Source organism: Accipiter gentilis, chromosome 17 (genome assembly GCF_929443795.1).
Source record: "Accipiter gentilis chromosome 17, bAccGen1.1, whole genome shotgun sequence".
NCBI classification, from domain to species: Eukaryota; Metazoa; Chordata; class Aves; order Accipitriformes; family Accipitridae; genus Astur; species Astur gentilis.
Window position 1 is genome coordinate 20,226,811 of NC_064896.1, and position 21,232 is coordinate 20,248,042.

Consider the following 21,232-nt stretch of genomic DNA (forward strand, 5'->3'; position numbering starts at 1 on the left):
GCCATATCTTATTGTTCATTCTGAAGGACAGTATTATTAAATCCTTGATGGAGCTCTGATGAGACCAAATGTCTTAAAATGAACTCAGGAAGGGAAAAATTTGGAAGCATAACCCAATTTTGGAATCCTGTATAGTATATACATTAAACAGTCACACTAATATCTTGGATTAAAGTAACGTTTATTTTTAAAGACTCCCAGATTTGACTCTCAGATTGTTTCTCCAATATGCAGCTTGTACTGTAGTCTAATAGTTCACTAATCAGTTCTGGACAGAGGTAGGCTCAGAAACAACAGCACTATTTTCAAAATAGGCATCATACCCAAATGAGTTATTTTTGTAAAATAAACCTAAGAGAAAAGCTACTGCAAAAATCCCTCACAATACAAGCAGATTACTTATAAAATGAGTTCTGGGGATCCAGATTTTAACCAAAGAGATGTGGCAACTAAAGGAAATTGATTTAAAAGCAAATATTAAAATTGACTTTTTCAGGCATACCATATCATTCTACCTTCAGTAAATTTAAGCCGTTGTCCTGGTTTTGGCTGGGATAGAGTTAATTTTCTTTCTAGTAGCTGGTATAGTGCTATGTTTTGGGTTCAGTATGAGAAGAATGTTGATAACACACTGATGTTTTCAGTTGTTGCTAAGTAATGTTTAGACTAAGTCAAGGATTTTTCAGCTTCTCATGCCCAGCCAGCAAGAAAGCTGGAGGGGCACAAGAAGTTGGCACAGGACACAGCCAGGACAGCTGACCCAAACTGGCCAAAAGGGTATTCCATACCATGTGATGTCATGCCCAGTATATAAACTGGGGAGGAGTTGGGCAGGGAGGGTGAGCAATTGCATTGTGCATCACTTGTTTTGTATATTCCAATCCTTTTATTATTAATGTCATTTCAGTACTGTTACTACTATCATTATTAGTTTCTTCTTTTCTGTTCTATTAAACTGTTCTTATCTCAACCCTCGAGTTTTACTTTTTTTCCCCCATCCCACTGGGTGGAGGGGAAGTGAGGCAGTGGCTGCATGGAGCTTAGTTACCAGCTGGGGTTAAATCACAACAGCCATTTATGCAAAGTAGCTTTTGTTTTGACATGTGACATAGTTTTGATCAAATACAACTAGGATCCGTAATGTAAATTCAAAAATGCTTTTCTGGTAACCACTAATGTCAGAGAATAAACAAAAATGTGTTTGATTTGCTATTTTAAAGGTACAAGCAGATTATTTTTATTGTGGCTCCTTCCATTCATTTTAACATCATCATTAGAAAAAGAAAGGATATATTTCAGATAGTCTTACCTGAAACTGTATTTTATACCTGTCTTAAGCTTTTAAGATATTCAGGACTTAATAATCTGTGTTCAGAAGACTGGTTAGGGTGCACCATCATGCACAGCTAGGGTGACATTATCATGAGGAAAATTATCAAACTACCAAACCATGCTAGCATGCTGCATATCAAACAGACAAATCTCAACTAAGAAAAAACAAACAAATCAAAAAATAAAAAAAACCACCCACACCGCACCAGTACTACAGACCCACAAGTAAAATGAAAATCATAAAAAAACTGAAAGAGGTGATTGGGTCTTACAGATGTCTGTGCTTTAGTAGACAGATATCAATGGTGACCAAATTTGTCCCAATAATCGGGGGTGGGGTATCTGGGGTGTGTGGGGGGTTTTTTTGGTAGTTTTTATGACCACCTCACTCTTCACTAATGAAAGCCACAAAGATTAATGCCAATAATTCACAACATAGCTCTGGTTAGCAGAATTTAGTTTCTGCAAGATAAGAGGAGAGGCAATACACAGGCATCTGCTAAGGTGTACTTCTCGTACATCACACTGAGAACAATTCTTCTGGCTGAGAGTCTCTACCACTGATCTTGGACTAGATTGAGGACCATTAGGTGTCAAGTCTGGTTTCCTATCTTGAGACTTTCTTTCTTGGATTCTACTATTAATTTCCAGCTGCAGTCTACACATCTGCTCCTGTAGCTCACTGATCAGGTTCACTACTGACTGAAAACATGGGAAGAAAGGAAGACAAAAAAAAAGACAGGTGAGAAAGAAAATGAAGCAAGTAAGATATTTCTACAGTTGCAGCACAAAGAAATGCATGAAGTACATCAAAGGCAAACTAAAAAAGACAAATGATGTGTTTTCTTTCTGATAAAGCATATATGAATGGGTATAAGTCTGGAATATTGCACAAAGCTACAGTTAAATAGAACAGAATCTATATTCCAGGCTAGTTCATGATTCTGATTCTAATGTGAAGATCAGAATTTGGCCCCTCATTGTTGGAAACTTATACAGTCACATGAAGTCAGACATCAGGAAAAATTGGAACATATTTTAATATGCTGGCTCAGAGGCACACTTTGGCTGAAATGGGACTTGATTATATTCATTTACACAGCCAAATCATCCACTAGGAAGAAATTGCTAAGTGCTCAGTTAGGGCCATAACCTACTCTCACAATTTATATATAGAATTTACTAGTAAAGTAATTCTGTTTCTAGGTCTAGCATGGGTCAGAAAAATAACTCCATTACCCAGCTTGCTAGCTAGGCAGTATCTTGACATGGAGAAAGAGTTAAGCAACATACACAGGAGAAATCACAGGATATCAGAGAAGAAAAAGCAATGACTTTAAAGTTCACCAATTTGCTGGCGAGCTTCTTAGATTTGTGTGTATCAGTGATACCGACAAAAAAATCCAGCTACAGAAAGCAAACCAAAGGCGAATATTAAAATCTATGTAACACTTCACTTAAATTCCCTAACTTAGTAGTAAATAGTGCTGGGTATTTTCTCAGGCATTACAAGTTTGGAGTAACTTTCCCTTAATTTTCATGTACATTAACAACATATAGTTTTGTGATTTCTCAATCTTCTCAAGTAGAATAAATTTGATGAGATTAATCCATCTCCCAAAGGACTGAAAAAGATTTCAGTGGACAGAACAACAGATGACATGGCATAATTTTTTTAATTTTCTTCATTACAGTGCACAACAGTCCTCCTGTAATCTCAACTCTCTGATGAACCAATAATCTCAAAGCTAGGGAACAGCTACTGCAAGGACAGGACACTTATGACCAGGTAAGTATTTAACACAACCTGCATCAGCATCCACAGTCAATTTTAAACATTCACAATGATCGCCTTTCAAAAGTGTATGTATCAGTTACTTAAAAGTTTCACATCAATTAAGGATTTTTCTAGGGCTCTGTACTTCAGATGACATTCAGAAAAGCAGTTGATATATTTCACTTTATACATATTTTTCTCAATCAGGATCACAATGTCTGATGCTCATCCTCTTTCATGCAACAAACCTTTAATGCACATAAATGAGGATTAGGTCCATAAACAATCACAAAATTTAGAAAGAATACTGGGTCCTAGAGTACCAACTCTGCAATAGTCAGTCTTTTATAGGCTGACATGTTTTGCCAGGGCTGCACAGGTTACAGCAAAGCTCCCCTCGGTGAAACCTTATCCTCCTTATGTTCAGTGGCCACATTAGCCACTTTGCAGCAACATGGTAGGATGCTGGTGAGGAGAACATCCCCCTAGCTAACTCATCCTCTTATCAGAGCACTGCAAAGCAGAACACCCGTAGTACTAGCTGTGTGTGCAATACTATCCACAATCCCTCCATCTTCCATGCTTTGATTTTGTTTCTTTTTTACTATCATCTGCACCATCAGATACTTCACTGAGCAGTACCAACTGGAGACTGGAATCGTCAGGACACACATCCATCTCCCTTGCTTTTGAGCACCAAGCCTTTAGTCTGTGCTCGTCTTTGACGGAGAACACTGTTAACCCATATGAGGTTCTGAAGAACCACTGCTCAAACAAGATGCACAAACATAGCTGCTCCAGTTGTGGCAACATGGGAGAGTTCAGAAACACTTCTGCTGCTGCCTCGTAATTCTTTTCTCTTTTGCTCACATTAAAAAAATGGGAATGGGAAACGCTCTGCATCCACAGAGACTTCTGTCAGGGCAAACTTGGCAGTACAGAAATGGCAGAAATCCTTATCCCATTGAAGGATAAGAGGTCTGTGGAAGAGAAACAGATGAACTCCAGCTGCAATATGCGCCTTTACAGTTGCTTCTAGTTTCAATGTAGAAAAGGCTTCTCATTTTTGAGATTCTTTCGCAGCACGAAGATTTATTGACACTAACATACTATATCCTGAATTTGATTCAGGTGAGACAACATAACAAATTCCCCAGTGGGAGTCAGTGGCTCACCACGTCAAGTTTCTTTGAAATTGCAAGTAACTATGCACTAGATATTTAATTCAGAAGTATCCACACAAGAGCCACAAAACACTTTCCAACAGCTTATAGCAAACTTCAGATCATCAGTACAAAAAAGCAAAAACCACAAAACTTATCCCATGCTAAAAAAGAAAAAAAAACCAGGACAGAAGTAGGGCTGTTAAGCAAGTTGAAACAGACAATTACTTCTGCAGTCTCGTGATAGTGACAGAAGGTCTCTTTTGTCTGTGTTCAGGTACAACAGGCATCGGGACTGCCATTAATCACTTGATAATGCTGCTCACTCATACCTTGCTACATTAAGAAAACACATTTCCAAAATTTATAAGGCTTCTCAGGTAAGAGAAAACTACACAAACTCCCTTGTGTGGGATTTCAGGAACCTTCACAGCATGACTGCGGCAAAAGTCGAACCTTATTCTACAAAAAATGAATTAAAATGACAAAGCCAAGAGTGAGACAGTTAATTTACAAGCAGCTATTCTCCTGGCCCCTGTGTTACATATATAAATAAATGGCACTTTAATTTTAGCATGTGCTTTTGAAGAGCCAGAGACAAGTGGCATTCAGTGTGAAATTAATACCTTTGAGAGGAGGTTAGAGATGCTTGACAACTCTTTGCTGCTAACTAAAACCAAAACTAAGGCACAGCTGCACAAGATAAAGTGAAACGAATCTGACACATTAAAATTGCTCATATTTAGAAGGTTATGTTAATTTGCTTTGTTTTTCCCCAACTCAACCAGAGAAATAATTCTATAGATAAATTCTATGTGACTGGAAACAGCTGCTGTGAAATAAGCCGACACAAAATTAGAGTACAGAGCAAACATGTTTTAGCTGAATTATTCTGCAATGTCACATTTAATTTTAAACTTTTTAAACTCCATTATTATATTTAGAAATGGCAGGGTCAGCCATGAAGTATAATTAACAAGCTGTTTAAAATTGTTTAACGACTGGATGCCTATATAACACATGCACTAGGGTGAAAACTGAGGACTATTACTTCTGATAGTAGCAGATCTATCAAATCACTGTTCTGCTCATCTTTGTTAGTGCTAAACTCAGTCTTGAAAGCAGAAATTGGCCAGGTGCAGTCTCTAAGAAAGACCCTAGCTCTGTAACCCGTAGCTTTGTTCCACTTACATAAAAATACTCATTGCAGTTTCATTTGAGGCATTATACACTGTAAGAGAACGTGTAGTAGCCACGACATTCAGAGATAGAATTACAGCAAGATTAATTTCATTCAGTCACTATCAGTTTGAAGAACTGTCTCACTCTGAAACAATTAGGTTACCACAACACAACTATGTATGCATAAACAAGAGCAAACTAAAGGTAGACTGTTTGCGTACGTGAGAGTGGTTTATTCACTAGAAAGATGTAGTTGGGCAGTGGAGGCAAGTTCAGGAAGACACCCAAACTATTACAAAATTTAAGCAGCAGTTGTAGTCTAATACTATAAAGAAAATATATTAATAAATTTAATTCTGATGTTTCATATTGTGTTTGTATTAAGAAAATAGTAAAATTTACAGTAAAAGGAGCTGAAATAGGGTTAAAGCATTAGAATTCAAGCAAGCATCCAATTTGACTGAAAGCAACCCTGTTTATCTTGACAAATTGCTTATTCTGGACAATCTGAAATAATTTAAAGAATGGCTCAATGAACAAACCAAAAATGCTGTTTATTTCCCACAGCTTTACTTACAAGACCCATTTTCCTTGCTTTGTATTGTGGCTTTCAACTGGCCAGAAATCTAATCACATCTTGGGGAAGTTAATAATTCAGAGCGTACTTAACACAATGATTCTCAACTTTTCCATCAGATTAGAATCCTTTTCCATCTCAGCAGGAACGTTTCTTATCACTTCGCAATGCAACAAAGGCTTCCAGGCCAATAAAGATCAACTTTTCCACCCAAGGGGGCCACACACCTTGTTGCAGTGGCAGAAGAATTTCACAGGTCACAGGCCCAGACCTACTGGGTACTTAAAAGTCCTGTCAATGCAAATGCACTTGAAAGCTTTGCTGCTTTCCAGCAGTCAGGCTGACTGTGCACGTCCTGCAGTAATTTAGGCAGCCTCATCCTGGTATTCGACACGTAATGGGAAGTGCTGAAGGCCCCTCAGGAAGGCGGCTGCCAGGAGCAGGCTGCTGTCTGAAGCAATTAGGCGCTGCACAGACCTGTTTAGATTTTTGGGTAGTATGAGACTGCCTAGGCCTTCTGTACACAAGACACTGACAATTATGGGTGAAAGAGCATGAGAAGGCCACAGATGGTAAAAACAGCAGCTGGTGCCTCTCTGGCTTGCAACCTCTGCCAGAAATTGCTCTCTTTAAGCTATCTTTTAATCTCTAAAGAAAACTTCAGAGGATAAATAAGTCAAAAAACAAACACACCCCAAACCTATTATGTCACTGCAGGTAAAGTACTTATGCATAGTTATCAAATATTCCACTAGCGATGTTATGGAAAGCAAACAGTTTTCTAACACTGCCTGGATTTCAAATTCTCCTAAGTAAACGTGGAACATAAAGTCTTTTTTCAGTCAGTAATGTATAAATCTTGGACCTAGTAGTCCTCCCTTGCTAGGTAATCCTCTCCTGCTAGTTGGTCCCCTTACAAGACCACTGAGTAGGGCAACACATGGCAATTCATATGAATTACCCTCTTCTGTAATCACTTTCCTTCCCAGCTCCCACCTGCTGCTCACTACCATGAAATGAATGTTCATATGATTCCCTGTTTCATACTCTCTTTCTTAACCAATATAGTAAAAAGCAAAGCTTCTTTGATGTCCAGAACTCTCCACATCTGAAGGGGAGTAAGGATTAGAATTGCCTCCAATGCATGCCATTTTTTTTTTATTTTTTTTTTCTTCACTATTTATTATGTAACCTCAAGGGGAAAGGCTCATTTGAGGAAAATGTCCTGCCCCTCATCTTACCCTCCCAAGTGCCATGGATGCATTAAAATCACCAATGGGGATCATCTAAGTGTTTGCAGCACCCCTGATACTAGGGAGGTGACAGTCTTCTCTGCCACATAGAGGGGGAAATAGAAGCGCTCTGGTAGGCCTCGCATGGCCGTGCCAGTCCAGCTCCTGTGGAAAGCAAAGGGTTAAGTGAACACCAAGTGTAATATATGCTTCTGGAAGGCACTTTGTGCCTTGATTAAAGCCAAACAGCAACCTCTGAAGTATAATGAGAGAGGGGAAAAGAAACCACATCCCAAAAATGCATAATCATACTCCTCACTGAATTCACAGGATCAGTGATAGGGACTGTGCTGTAAGCATGGAAAAATCCTGTTGCATGCTGATTTCAGTGCAAAAGCTCAGGTGTATGGCAGCATACCACAGACATGTGATATTAAAAAAAGAAAACCAGGTAATGAAAGAAACTCACCTCAGCTTTGTTCTGTTTCTCTTCATATTCGCTCTGTTCCTTTTCCATACCAACCAGCTTAATCTTCAGGTCTGAAACTTCAGCCATTAGATCTAACTTCTGAGTCTCTAGTGATGTTCGACTCAGCAACTCCTGAAAGCAAAGCAGAACATTTTCTCCAGTTATTTATTTGAACACTGACAGAATGCTATGTGATTTATTGGCAGACCCATACTAAAGTCTCTACCCTGGTGTTTAACACTTTCAATATGAAAGCAAAATGATCCTCTTCTTCAAAAGTCACACTTGCTACTGCTTTACAATGCAAAAAATGCAGCAAGATAAATTTGATGTAAGCATTTACTTCAGGCAGAAAAAGTAACTAAAAAAAAAAAAAAAGAAAATGTCATGATTGGCAAATTCATATGCAAGCAAATTTTTCTACTTCTCTTTATGGCATATAAACTTTGAACTGTTCTAACTGTGTGTTTCTCAAGTTCTGCAGCTATTTTCACCTAAATGTTCTCCCATGTTAATCCCTAAACCACTGTGTCCCCCTCCATATTTCAAGAAAATGTGTGGCAGAGTTAATCCCCAGGCAAGTCATAAAATCAGAAAACAGTACTAAGTCTGAATAAACACAAACCTATATAATGCCATTACAAAAACATTACAAAACAGTTGGCTACTTACTAAAATACTCATCAGACAAAGCTATGTTTTAGCGTTACCATGAAACATTTTAGAACTTATCATGTGTTGTTCAATAAAGGATGTATTGCAGAATGGGCACTCTAACCAAAATAGAGTACCAAAGACAACCCACATTTCTGCAGTCATGCTAGTAGTACTCGGAAGTTTACTAGACTATGTAGCACTTTTTAACTTGTGACAGCTACCCACTGTGGAGGGAACCCCAGTGAATGAGAAGTGCTATGCCCCAACTGGAATCTAAAAGGCAATATCTAAAGTGAGTAACAGTGCTTGTGTGCCCTGAGTTTGTTTTTCAAATTGCAGAGAAAGGTGTACTTTGGACAGAGTGATATCACTGTGTTTAGAAAACATTCAATATTCACACCTTCATTGCATTTTTCAGTTTTCAGGAAAGCCAAAGCAAAAAATCTTCCAAAATTTAACAGACTGTATTATATGTATAAAATGCTTCTGTTGGCTTCCGTTTTCAAAGAGAAAAATAATCCATTCAGGAGTTTAAGCCTTGCTGAAAAATCAATGTGTAACTTTCCAAGTCCCTAATGAGTTTTTGCAAAAAGAACATCGGTTTCTAAATGGTTAAAAAAATTTATGGTAATTCATAACTCATATTAGTGTTTTGATCATATGAAACACACTGAGGAATCACAGCAGATTCTGCTTTGAATTATGTGGAAGTGCCTTAACTGAAATTGCCATAGTTATTCTGGATCTACGCTGATGTTACGGAGTGATCAGAAACTGCCTTGTCCATCACCCTTTTCTCAATCTCTTCCTCTTCCACAAACTGCATAGTATGTTGCAGACCACGGCTTGGAGCCAAGGAAGCCACAAAGGTTATTTTAAAAATTATACAGTTAAAGTTTATTTGGAACCCAAATCTGCTCTACATGTAAATTGTTTTAGTCTGGTGGGGAATACTGCCCAAATTAAAAATAGTACTGAACTTGCATCTGCATTGAAACACCAATTATCTAAGCCACCCACTATTCCCAGTGCCATGCCCATTCCTGCTGACATTGACAATGATATTTGTGTATGGATGGGAAAATAAACAGAAATGTAGCCTCATGGTTTGTTTTTTTTCTCTGAATGAAATAAATCAAGCACTAATCTGGAAAAGATAGTGCACTGACTTTTTTTATTGAGACACTCTAAGAGGCAGTCACCTAATGCAATCCAGGCAGTTGCTGCTTTCTACAAAGGTGATTACAAATTATATGTAGATTATTACAAACTATAATTACAAAAATCTCCTCTGTCTTCCAGAAAAACACTAATTTCCAGAAGTTCCAGAGGCATGTTCCAGTCCAGACTGGAACAGGCTCTGTACAGGGTGTTAACATAGCAGACATCTGCAGATTAAGACACAGCTATAAATGAGAACTTTGATATGAAATAAGGCCACTGAACATTAAAAAGGTTAGCTGAATGAGGTGACTTAAACCCCATGGACAGACACTGTCGAACTGAAACAATGTTTATAATTTTTTTTTTTTTTTTTTGACACTGGCATGGTATTCCATGATATGACAGGAAGGTTTCTTAATAAGGCACGGAGACATGGCATCCCTCTAGAGATTTTCAACAAAAGATCTATGCTTTGAGTGCACCATCTGGCATTACTCCTTTTTTTTTCTATAGGCTCCCAAATTACACTTAGTTATGCAATGGAGAGTAATACTTCACTCCTTTCATTCTGAATTCAGTAGCTCCATGCAAACACTGAGGCACTACCTGGTATAAGTGAGTATGAAGGCAGCTGATTGGGTTTTTTTAATCAACTCCAACAAAATTCTACTGTTTGCTCTGAAGCTGGAGAATGAGATCCTCAGCTAGCGTAAACTGGCATAAAACTCTTGCCTTAAAATAGACAAAATAGCTAACTATCCCTAGTTTGTTTTCAGTGGAGCTACACTGATTTAAAACAGCTGACAATCTCTCTTGCATCTCGAGAGCCTAACTTTTGCTTTGAAAGAAACTGCCCTTTAAAGTAAATGTCCCCTCTTGAAATGGTAACATCTGGAAGCAATTATTTTCATCTTCAAGCAGATGCTCACAGTGAACAACTCATTAACAATGTGACCCATTTTGTTACAGAGAAATTATAGTGTATTTCAGTGGTATGATGCAACTTCAATTCAGCCAGAATAAATATGCAATCGTAAGAAAAGAAAATACAAATTTATGTTATTGGTTTTAAAGCAAAAAAGATAATACAAGACAGGCAAAATGGTGATTTGGGCTGTATCAGCTTTAAGAGGATTTTAAAGAGCTGAAATATAAACCAGAAATAGAATATATCCTAGGGAATCTTATTTATAAACAAGATACTTGCTTTTAATTTTAAAATGTACTATAATTTAATTTCTTACAGTTCTTTTTTGAAACTCAACTTTTAACTTTAAAAATTAAAGAAAAAAGCTATTTTAGAGTAGAATAATTACAAAGATGAGTCATGCAGAAGCTACAATATGCATGTACCAGACAGATCAACGAACAGCAAACTATTTCCAAACACAACTGTATTTTTAAAATTCACACCATATACTTTTTAAATATTTAATCATGTTTTTCAATATTCCCAAAGAAACTGAAGCACATGCTGTATATCTCACTTTCACATTTTGTTGTTTTGGAAATACATAATTCTTATAAAGCAGCTTATAAAATTTAACATGACAGAAAATAGCTCAGAAAGAGGACACTACACTTTTACAGGCTGCCAGCTGCAAGCACAGAAAATTCCAAGATATTTAACACTCCACAAAACAGAAGAAACAATCATGCCATACACTGATTGAGAAACCTTAAGTAAGATTTTAGTCAAGTGTGGGGGGGCAACCCCAAAGATCCCATTTTGCACTTGTGCAGGGTACAAAACACAACGCTAAAAAAATTTCATACTTTTCACCCTTATTAAAATAGTTGAGAGAGACAGAGAGACAGACCAAGCTACCTACCTGGTAAGCAAAATTCAGCGAGAACCACCACTAATGACGACTGCACTTTTCAAGTGCTGTGTGTCAGCTGTGGTAGAAATAAGATATTTGCTTAACTGAAAGCACAGCTGAGAGTAATGTACATGTGTAATCACCATGAAATGGTGCAAGTCAGTAGCAGAGAGTGAATTACAGCCCTCCAATTCATCTGCCCATTATATAGTTAAGCAACAGAAAGGACAGACCTTCCCATTGCACTGCCAATTTGAACAGCCCTTTGCATATGCCTGATGACCAGATTCGTGCCTACATTAACTGTAAAATAACAAAGCAGTGTAATGCTCACCTGTATAGAAAAGCGGCACAATTTGAGAGCACACTCTGAAAACCTTACGCCTCACAATCAGAGCAGCACAGAGCACACTTCAAAATCTGAGACACTAAGCTAGCTGCTGGCAAGAAGTTACTGCATGCTCTAAACAAGTGCTGAAACTCATCTAAGATCAGATAACTCAGGCAATTGAAAGTTGAAGGAATGACTCTTGCCAGCCAGCAAAGTTCCTGAGAAGCAAACAGATACACACCAGATTTATATCCTGCAACCAAGATAGGATTCTGGCTCCCCTGAGTACAAGACAACTACAAACCCAGAACAGGTACACACTGAACTACGTTGGATTCAAGTTCCTACTCTCATACAGCTCCTCCCTGCATTTTTTTAATCCACTAGTTTTTAAAAGATTCTCCTCACAAAGGGCACTGTCTGGCACACTTTCCTCTGCTCCTTGCACCCAGGCAGAAGTTGGCCATAAACTGACATGAGAAACAGAAATTCACTCCTGTTTACATTCAAGCATTTCATTTATTTTTAAGACAGAAAGAATCCTAAAGCCAAGTCCTTTGTACTTTGCAAGAAAATTTACTTGACAGAAGGCACAGTCATGTTTACACAATGCAACCATCTGACAAGAGTCCCCTGGACTGCTGCTTGCAATTACGTGTCAGAAAGAATTTGGAAGGTGGAAACACACAGTCAAACCACATCTAGGATTTGGTACAAGTCAGGTACAGGAAAGATACTGCCACACAGACCAGCATTTTGATTGGCAAAGCAAACTGTATGCTGTAACACTTTATGCCAGAGAGCTTCAATGGGAACTAGTATCTGTTAAATAAATCAAATGCAGCACTGGAATAGCAAAGAGGTAACTAACTATTCTTACTCGTGATAATTACCATAACAAATGCACTTAAAAGAACTGCAGAGGTGAAATCTGTATATGCAGAAAATTCACTTTTCAAACTGACTTAAGACAGTTGTCAAGATTGACAGCATAGATTCCATAGCACCAATGTGTTTACATTATGCATGGCTGGTATCTTCTTTTATAGGACAACTTAGGCTACTTTATAAGAGCAAAAATTACTTTTGCTTTCCAGTTCTACTCTACATTTGTACACAGTGAAAATGAAAGAAAAGTTGATAGCAAGTTGATAGGAGGTTCCCCAAAGCTAAATTAGCAGATGTTCAGGACCCCCTCTTCTCTTAAAAATAAATTTATTTCTTAAAATTGACTGGAAGAAAGTATTTAAAAATGCCACAAACTAACTTAGATCAAGACACATACGCATCATTGTTCTCTAAAATTGGCCGTAATTTTACATTTTAAAGCAGCTGACGTACTGGAAAGGTACTGTCACAGCATAAATTGTTTTCATAGAATAATTCTAGGAGGTTTGGGGTTTTTTTTATTTCAAGACATATTCATTACAATGTTCTAAGGGGCAAGGCAGGTAACTATTCACACAGGCTGTCATTTCTATATCTTTTACACATTCAACAGCAAGACTGGGAGGCAATTCAGTGAGACCAAACTGGTGTCTTGCTCCCAGTCATGCTTCAGAAAATTTTCTCTTAACATTTACTATGAAGGATGACCAGGGAAATGTGTTTTTTCACCCAAACTGGAATCATACTAAAGGACTGATTTAAAGTTTTGCCATTGACTTACATGAGCTTTTGAAAGACCTACTTTGTTTTAAGGAAAGAAAATGCAAACACCTTCAAGGTGAAAAATGCTTTATCTTGATTGGAATCTGTAGTGGAACAGGTATCCTCACAAAAGCAAAATGTTGAGTTTGACACTGTAAGCATCACATCTCATGAAAACATACATGCTTTATCTGCAACTGTGCACACCAGGGCATCTCTGCATCCGTTACACAGGATTCTCTTGTTTCTCAAACGCTACAGAGCTGTATTTTCTTTGGCTGTAGTTTCATAAACAGCTAGGTCAAATGCACATCTCACCATTGCCCTTATGCCACACTTTGACCTTTTCTGTGAGCTGTTTCAACTCACTAACCCAGCAGAAAAACATCCCCTACTTTTTAAAGCCCAAGTTAGTTTTCTCTCAGTCGTCGAGGGAAAAGTCTGATGAGCATGAGAGCCAGTATAAAATAAGATGCAGAAGCACATGGTCAGGAACAGGGAGAAGGATGAAAGGAGAATGAGGCCTTCTCTTTTTTGTAGCAGTAACCTTTAGACTGGCTCAACTCATTTCTTGAAAGTTCACATTTCAACTAAGGGATATTGCACCATCCTCTTAGAGTGATGAAGAATCACAATTTTCCACAAAGCAGCAGCACTATCTGTTTCTACTATTCCGCATTCAAGATGTCCACCCCAAATGCTGAACAGCCATTTTATGTAATTCATATAAATTTTATTTTAGTGCTGTTTCAGAAGTGTTTCCATGATCACTTTGTAGCAGGGTTCAAAACAACTGTACATAAATCATAAGCCAGAAGGATTTTAGGCAGTAACCCCACCCTGACTAAGTGGACAAGTCTCTGCTAGCATAGATTCAGCAAAAACTATTTTGCAGGGTAGCATTATATACCTTTCCTGTTGTGGAACTACCAGATATCATCATTAAATTATATTAAAGTGTATGATTTTTGTTTTTATTGTAGCATTTTGGGCACAGAATTAATTAAGAGTCACTTTTCTTATAGTTCCCAAAATTAAAAAGACAGGGCTTATCCTGGGTATATGGTTTCCCAGGTAAGTAAATAATATACTTATCCGTACTGCAGTTAGCTCAGTTCTACTAATACACATTAAAGATTTTTCAAACTAGGGCAATTATCTTTATCATTCCATTTTCCATTTTGAAGAAGCAGTCGACTTAAGTTCACAAAGGTAAAAATCAGTGGAGTTCAACATATTCTAAATAAGCAAGCAGAACCATGAAATAAAATTGGATTTACATGCACCTCAGGAAGATAATAGAAGTCTTTCTGAAAAGCAAGAATGTTTATATAGGTACATACAGCTAGATGATTCTTTCTTATTAGAAATAAGTTAGTTTACTGTAAAAATAAATAAATACTGTCTTCAAAGACCCACTACATAGTTTTGACTGGAAAAACTCAATGACAACACTAGTACCTTTCATCTCTCTGCTAAGCATCATGAGCACTCGTACAGGACACTGGCAACTGTTGGCTGAGAAGATCTGAACCCAACTCTCCCCAAAACCCGATTGATCCATCAATCTATTGAAGCCCCTGAGGCCAAACACTCACTCTCCTTTCAACAAATTAACTGCAAGAAGGCCTATTGGCTACATACCTTACGTGAACATCCTAATCATCACATTATAAGGTCATTCTCTTCTCTCCAAATCTCAACTCGTTCCCTGTAGAGGGTAATCTTTTCAACAAGATGAACTGAGAAGAGAGCCTTCAAAATAAATTATAGACAAATAGGGCCCTTTGCTGAGCCGTAATAAATGTATAATTTCTCTGACTGTTGAGATTTTGAGAGATCTAACTTGGGTTTCCCATGTCCCACTATCTAATGAGGGATGTAATCCATGTGAGAAAGACACCACAACTACCATTCCCTCATCATCCTCTAGTATTTCACCAAATTGGCTCTTCTCACTGTTTCAAAACTAAAACGTTAACATCATTTTTTCTCATTCCAGTGAGAAAATAAATTTGAAATATCTCAGCTCCACACTGAATTTATTTTTAAATTTTGGTTCAGCTATTGAAAGTACATCACTCACACTAAAATTAAAATACTAAGCATATGTGTTTGTGTATGTGTCTGTCTCTGTGCAAAGTTCAAATGGACAAACTCATAGGATTAAAATGAAACAAATCTTTACCAAGTTGTGGCCTAGATAATTCTCTCTCTTGAAAAACAAAACACTCTAACTTGAGCTATCATATATGCTGTAAGCATGAGACATCAGTCACTTAGCAATTTAGCAACCAACAAGCAAGCCCATCAGTATTTCTGTAAATTATGTTCAAACACAGTATCTCAAAACTATGATACAAAACAATCGACAAATTTGTGCTTATGGCTAACTATTTAATATGTGTACAAGAAAGAAAATAAAAATTACTTCCATTTGGCAACAATTACAGCCACTCAAAGCGATCTCAAAATTTAGATTTAAGGTTTATGTTAAACATATTTGGAGATTCTCTGACTTCTTTAGCTTTAGTACAGACTTTTGTAGCTTATCACTTTAGGATCAGCTTTGTAAGCAATTTGTGCATGTGCCTAATGCCAGACGGGTAGATTCAAACATTTTCACTGAAATAGCAATGTGCATGCATTATTATATTCTATTTTCAGATGCCACAGTGTTCTGTTAAATTAGGCTTTAAATTTACGGTTTCCTCAGAAAACTACCAGAGCAGAAAATTTTAAGTCAGAGAAACAATAAACAGTTTTAGCAGAAGTCACAGAATAACTGTCTAGTTTTAGATTGAAACAGGAAACTTCTACACTCTATTGTGAATGCCTTCCTGAAGTTTGAAAATGGATTTTCATAATAGTTACTGTTCTTTGAATTTCACTTCAGATCTCACTAAAAAACTAAATGTACTCGCTACTTGCATTTTTAAAAATGTCCCCTCAGTTAATACGAGAATAAAACCTTTCCCAGCTGCAAGCACTTTGGGCTGCAAGAGTTGTGTGAGACCAAGTTTTTTTTAGAGAAGCTTGCAGAATTATAACTTTAAAAGGTTTAGGGTACAAGTTTCTTATAGAAATTGCTACTGTTTACATACATACATACATGGATCCTTATCATAGTAAAATAAGTTTGTATAGATGAACACAACTGTAATTTATAAGTTTATATAGATTAACACAACTATAATTTAAATCTATGAATAGTTCATAGAAAGACTAGTATATTTCACAGACTAAAATAGTAAATTTATCACGCAGTGTTTTTGGTGGGGAGAAGTAAGTTCATCAAGAAAATATCTATCCTGCAAACTTCTGGTGTAGCTTTTAAGGGTTATTTACAGTTTCAAATCTATTTTGATATCTATGTATTATATTACGAGTGGATGATCTGCATCTGTAATAACAGAAAATTGCACTGGATAAGTTCCTTTGCATCAACAGACCTGCCAGCTCCACAGTAACACACAAAATGTAAGGTATTTAATTTATTGTTTGTTCTGCCCCCTCAACATATAACATGAAAGAGGAAAAATTAAATCACATAGCCTGAAACTGTCGATTGAAATAAAGAAAAATGTCCTTATATACCAATTTTCTTTCAAAAATAAGGGGAAAGCTCCTAAATTAAGCAAAAAAAAAAAAAAGGTTACAGAATCAAGCTTGATATAGTAATTAATTTCAACTTACTACCTGTTCAGCTATGAAAACAGAAGATATTTAAATAAAACTTCTTAATTCTATAACTCCTACATATATTAGACACATTTAACCTGTCTAACCAGTTACTCAACCATGTCCAAATTTAGTTCATCAGCACAGCACTATAAGACACAATAGTTTCATTTTACATGTTGCCACGTACAGTATTACGCAACCAGTCAGTAAAACGTTTCTGCAACAGGAAAACAAAGAAACATTTATTGAAAAAAAAAAAAAGTGCAAAGCAGCAAGAGAACAATAAAAAAGGTATTTTCTTCCCATTTTATCTTGTTGCCAAAGGCACTCACACATGCAGATGCAGACAAGCTGACCATATATGTTCACCCCTCTGTTGGAGAAGATTATGCAAGAAGCTTTCCAATCCAGATTTTTACCTGTTGAAGCATTTCTTCTGTAGCATTCAGTTTCAACTGATGCCCCTCAAGACAGATTTCTAAGTCCCGGATTTTCTCTCCTTGAGCTTCTACCTGGTCTGTAAGAACACTCACCTGTAATTTGAGCAGAGAAGCACAATGCTACTGAACTGACTGTAAATAAGTTTCAATTACCTTATACAATTAACATCCAAATGCACATTTTAACAGCAAGTTCTCTTTTAAAGTCCTCAATGGTTTAATATTCTCGTGCACTGCAGCAACCTGCTCTATCAGGACAGACAATTTTTCAGTCTTACCTTTATCTTTCTTCAACCCCGCCCTCTGCCCCCCCCCCCCCCCCCATTATTTTGTCTTAATATGAAAAAGAAAGAGCATTTCTAGAAGAGATGGAAGACCCTAGGTAGCCTGAGTCAGTTCATGCAAAAGTCTGAAAAATTAGAAAGCACCAAACAAGAACATAGGATACTGAAAAAACTTTATGTGGTTTTGAAGCATGCATTGCCATTTCAGGTTCTGTTGGCATTTCACTCCCTAAAACAGATAAACAATAAAACTGTTCATTCGGAAACCAAGCAATTACTTCTTACAAGAACAGAAAAACAGCTTACCTATCAATAAAGTGTTCTGAAGTTATAAGGAATGCAATGAGTAAAAGGCATGTTTTAGCAGCAGCAAAGTTGTATTCCAAGAAAAATTCCCAGGCTTTGCAAGCCAAAACATGAAAGCAAAAGACGTGAGATACAGACAGTGAATCCCAGGAAGAGAAACAATAAGCAATACTGGTAAAGAACTGTGGGAATGGTGGTACAGAGCAGTGAGTGTGTAATAAGAAAAGCCCAGCAGCCTAACTCAAAGCTTGCAAAGCTGAAAAAACTATGCTGAGGATAGCATTAGAAAGACATGGAAAAAACCCCCCCAGCATTAATTCGTATGTTGAGCAGCACAGACACTCTATATATTCATTTTTTACTATTTATTTATATAAAAGCCTGGATTATACTAGAAAAATGTTATATCAAACAAAAAACAACCTTAGGTGTTTAAACTCCAGTTTGAATGAATTGCATTAACAAAAACTTATCTATGCTCTCATATCCAACCTTGCAACACCTTTATTATAAAAAAAAAAAAACAAAAGAAGAGTACAGTATGTGGAAGTGAAACCTTTAAGAGGTACCCACTATGCAGCATTTCTAAAACCCAATCAACAAACAACTGAGTTCATTTCAGGGAAGCTGCAGAAGGAGTGACTGAGTGATCTGTATTTGTTTTACCTACAAACATAATGACAAGCATGCCTGGGAAAGGAACATAGAAAAAGACAGAAAGAAGACTATATTATTTTTTTGCCTTTAAAGTAGCTGGCTGTAGGGTAGAGTACAGATGAATGCAGGACGAGAGATGAGAGGAAGGAGTGGGTGGAGGCAGACGGCAGGGGGACACATCCAAGCTGGGGCACAGGGAGAACAGAGGAAATCTTGCTCGCCTACTTTTTTGTTTTGCTCCCATTAAATGAGCAATGGCACACACACAAAAAACCCCAACCCTGTGAGGCCAGAAAGCAAGAAGAAACAAACTGAATCCTCTCCTTCAGTTTGATGCAGGTTCCAGAGAAAGAAAACAAGCTCTACTTAAAGAGTCGGGTTAGGTTCCAACTAGCATCCTAACCTGTAAGGAAAACTCTGTATGTTAAATGTGACCTGCAAAGGAACTGAGTAAAACCTTAGCAGCTTTAGAAGCATGTGTTGGATGTTCCAGTAGTCAGGCTGAGAGGCACATTGAGCTCATATTTTCCCCTCTCTTCAGGATCACATCTGCCAGACTTTTCAGGGAATCAGTAGGCTGCACACAGAACATAACCCCAGAGTATGCTACGCTGGCAAGTCTATCTTGCCTTAGCAGTGCAACACCCGCAAGAGTCAGCCTGTAGATAATATATCTTCTGTAAAATATTATCTATAAGAGTGAGGCATATTGAACAATTAGCTAAAAATCAAATGGTATAAGGGTTTAAAACATCTTTGTGGAAAAAACCAACCAAACAAACCAAACACCTGAGTATATTAGCTTCTATACACAGGCACTGGGCTATAAGAAGGTATTGCAGATGCTGCAGCACTTCCAGCCTCCACTACAGACTGAACAGAGGAAGCCAGTTTCGAGGTGCACTGTTTGACTCTGCCTTGGTGGACAGAGACAGCGGGCACTGCTTACGCTCACTACAAGGTCACTTGTACTGCTTCTTCTGCTGCAAGGCTGATGGAAGACTGGAGAGCTCCCAGCCCTGTATTCCCTACAGGTTATAGCTATGGACCACAGTCACTGGCACAGTCCAACATGAGCTATAGAATAGAGGTGCTCTGTTTCCTATCTCTTTCTCATCCTTCATGCCAACAGTCACACCCAGGAGCCAGGTTTGTTGTAACAGCAGAGTCCCTCAGCATGGGACTTGCCTGAGTTCCTCATATTCCACTGCCTAGATAGAATATGCAGAACTGGTGTAAACCAGATTCTAACCCCAGCTCCACCTTGGCACCTTTTTTTTGTTGTTGATGATGTTCATCTACCGGACTGAGGTTTTAATCTATCTTATTTACCTGGGGTTTTTGGAGTTCTACTGCAATACTGTGCAGTGGGATAAGAAAATGCATAAATATTGACTAAGCCTCTTGATTTGATGGGGGTGTGATGGGAGTAAAAGGCAACTTCTACATCTGATTTTACAACATTCCTTTTGAGAAAAACTCTAGGCAGGTCTCCAAACCATGTAATAAAATACTCTCCTTTGCGAATTTGGCTGGCTGCATTCTATGGGTACCTATTTGTGTGGATGAAGAAATAGTAACTAAAAACAATCAGGACAAAGACAGGAAAGGTACATACTGAGCAGTAGCCTGAACAATCTTCAGGAACTTGAAAGCGCTGGAGGCTAGTGGTCCTGTTAAATCCACAAAACCTGATACACTTTGAAGAGCAAGATTCTGCCAAATCTGTACAAGCCCACCAGCACGCATGACTCTCAACAACTGGCTGTATAGCATGAACCACATCCAAGACAGCAGTGGCTGCTATATGCAGACAAAGATTACAGGACTGTACACACATGTGATGAAACAAAGGAGCCTTCAGGACAAAGCCACAGGTGCATCAGTTCAACCTCTGCTTCTGAGTAAACAGCTGGGTTTGGCTTCCTAATTGTTGCTCCAATTATGAGTTGCTCATGTGTGTGAGCGAACTGTATGAGAAGTGAATGTACTGTGTGAAAAGTTGTTTGCTATTATTAATAGAATCAAGATGTTACAGTCAATAACCACTTGATTAATAAAAGGTGTTCTAATAAATATCAGTTGTGATGTTGTCTTCCCTTACCTGATTCCCTCTCAGAAAAATGGGAATTTGCAGCACAAACTTAAACACTTAAATCCCAACCAGAAGTTCATTTTTTGTTCAGTTTTTTTTTTTTTTTCCCTAGATTTGGTAATAGTAATTTTAGTTTAACAGTAACGAAAAAATCCAACCAAGCCTAAGCTTATGTCTCACAAACCGTTTATTTATTTAACAACAGCAGTGAGAATTCTACTCAGTAAATTAACACAAGTGTGAACAGAACATACAGGATAAAACATGCTTACAGAAACTAGTAACTGAAAGTAGGGAGAACACCTACCCAGTATAGTTAAGTTTTGTTTGATATATATGCTTATAATATGCTTTTGTAAGAGCAAAGAGAAAGGATATGAAAAGACCATTTAAAGAATCTCCAGCTTCA

General features: G+C 37.6%; 1 protein-coding gene across 8 annotated transcripts in view; it reads right to left on the bottom strand.

Moving 5' to 3' along the window:
* Positions 1 to 21,232, bottom strand: part of PPFIBP2 (PPFIA binding protein 2) — a 107,926-nt gene that overhangs the window by 29,229 nt on the left and 57,465 nt on the right. For all 8 annotated transcript variants that reach the window (XM_049820491.1, XM_049820484.1, XM_049820486.1 and 5 more), the window contains 2 exons: positions 17,461 to 17,574; positions 7,733 to 7,864 (listed from right to left, as the gene is read on the bottom strand). In XM_049820491.1, the coding sequence (XP_049676448.1) occupies positions 7,733 to 7,864; positions 17,461 to 17,574 (246 nt within the window). The remainder of the gene's footprint in view (positions 1 to 7,732; positions 7,865 to 17,460; positions 17,575 to 21,232) is intronic.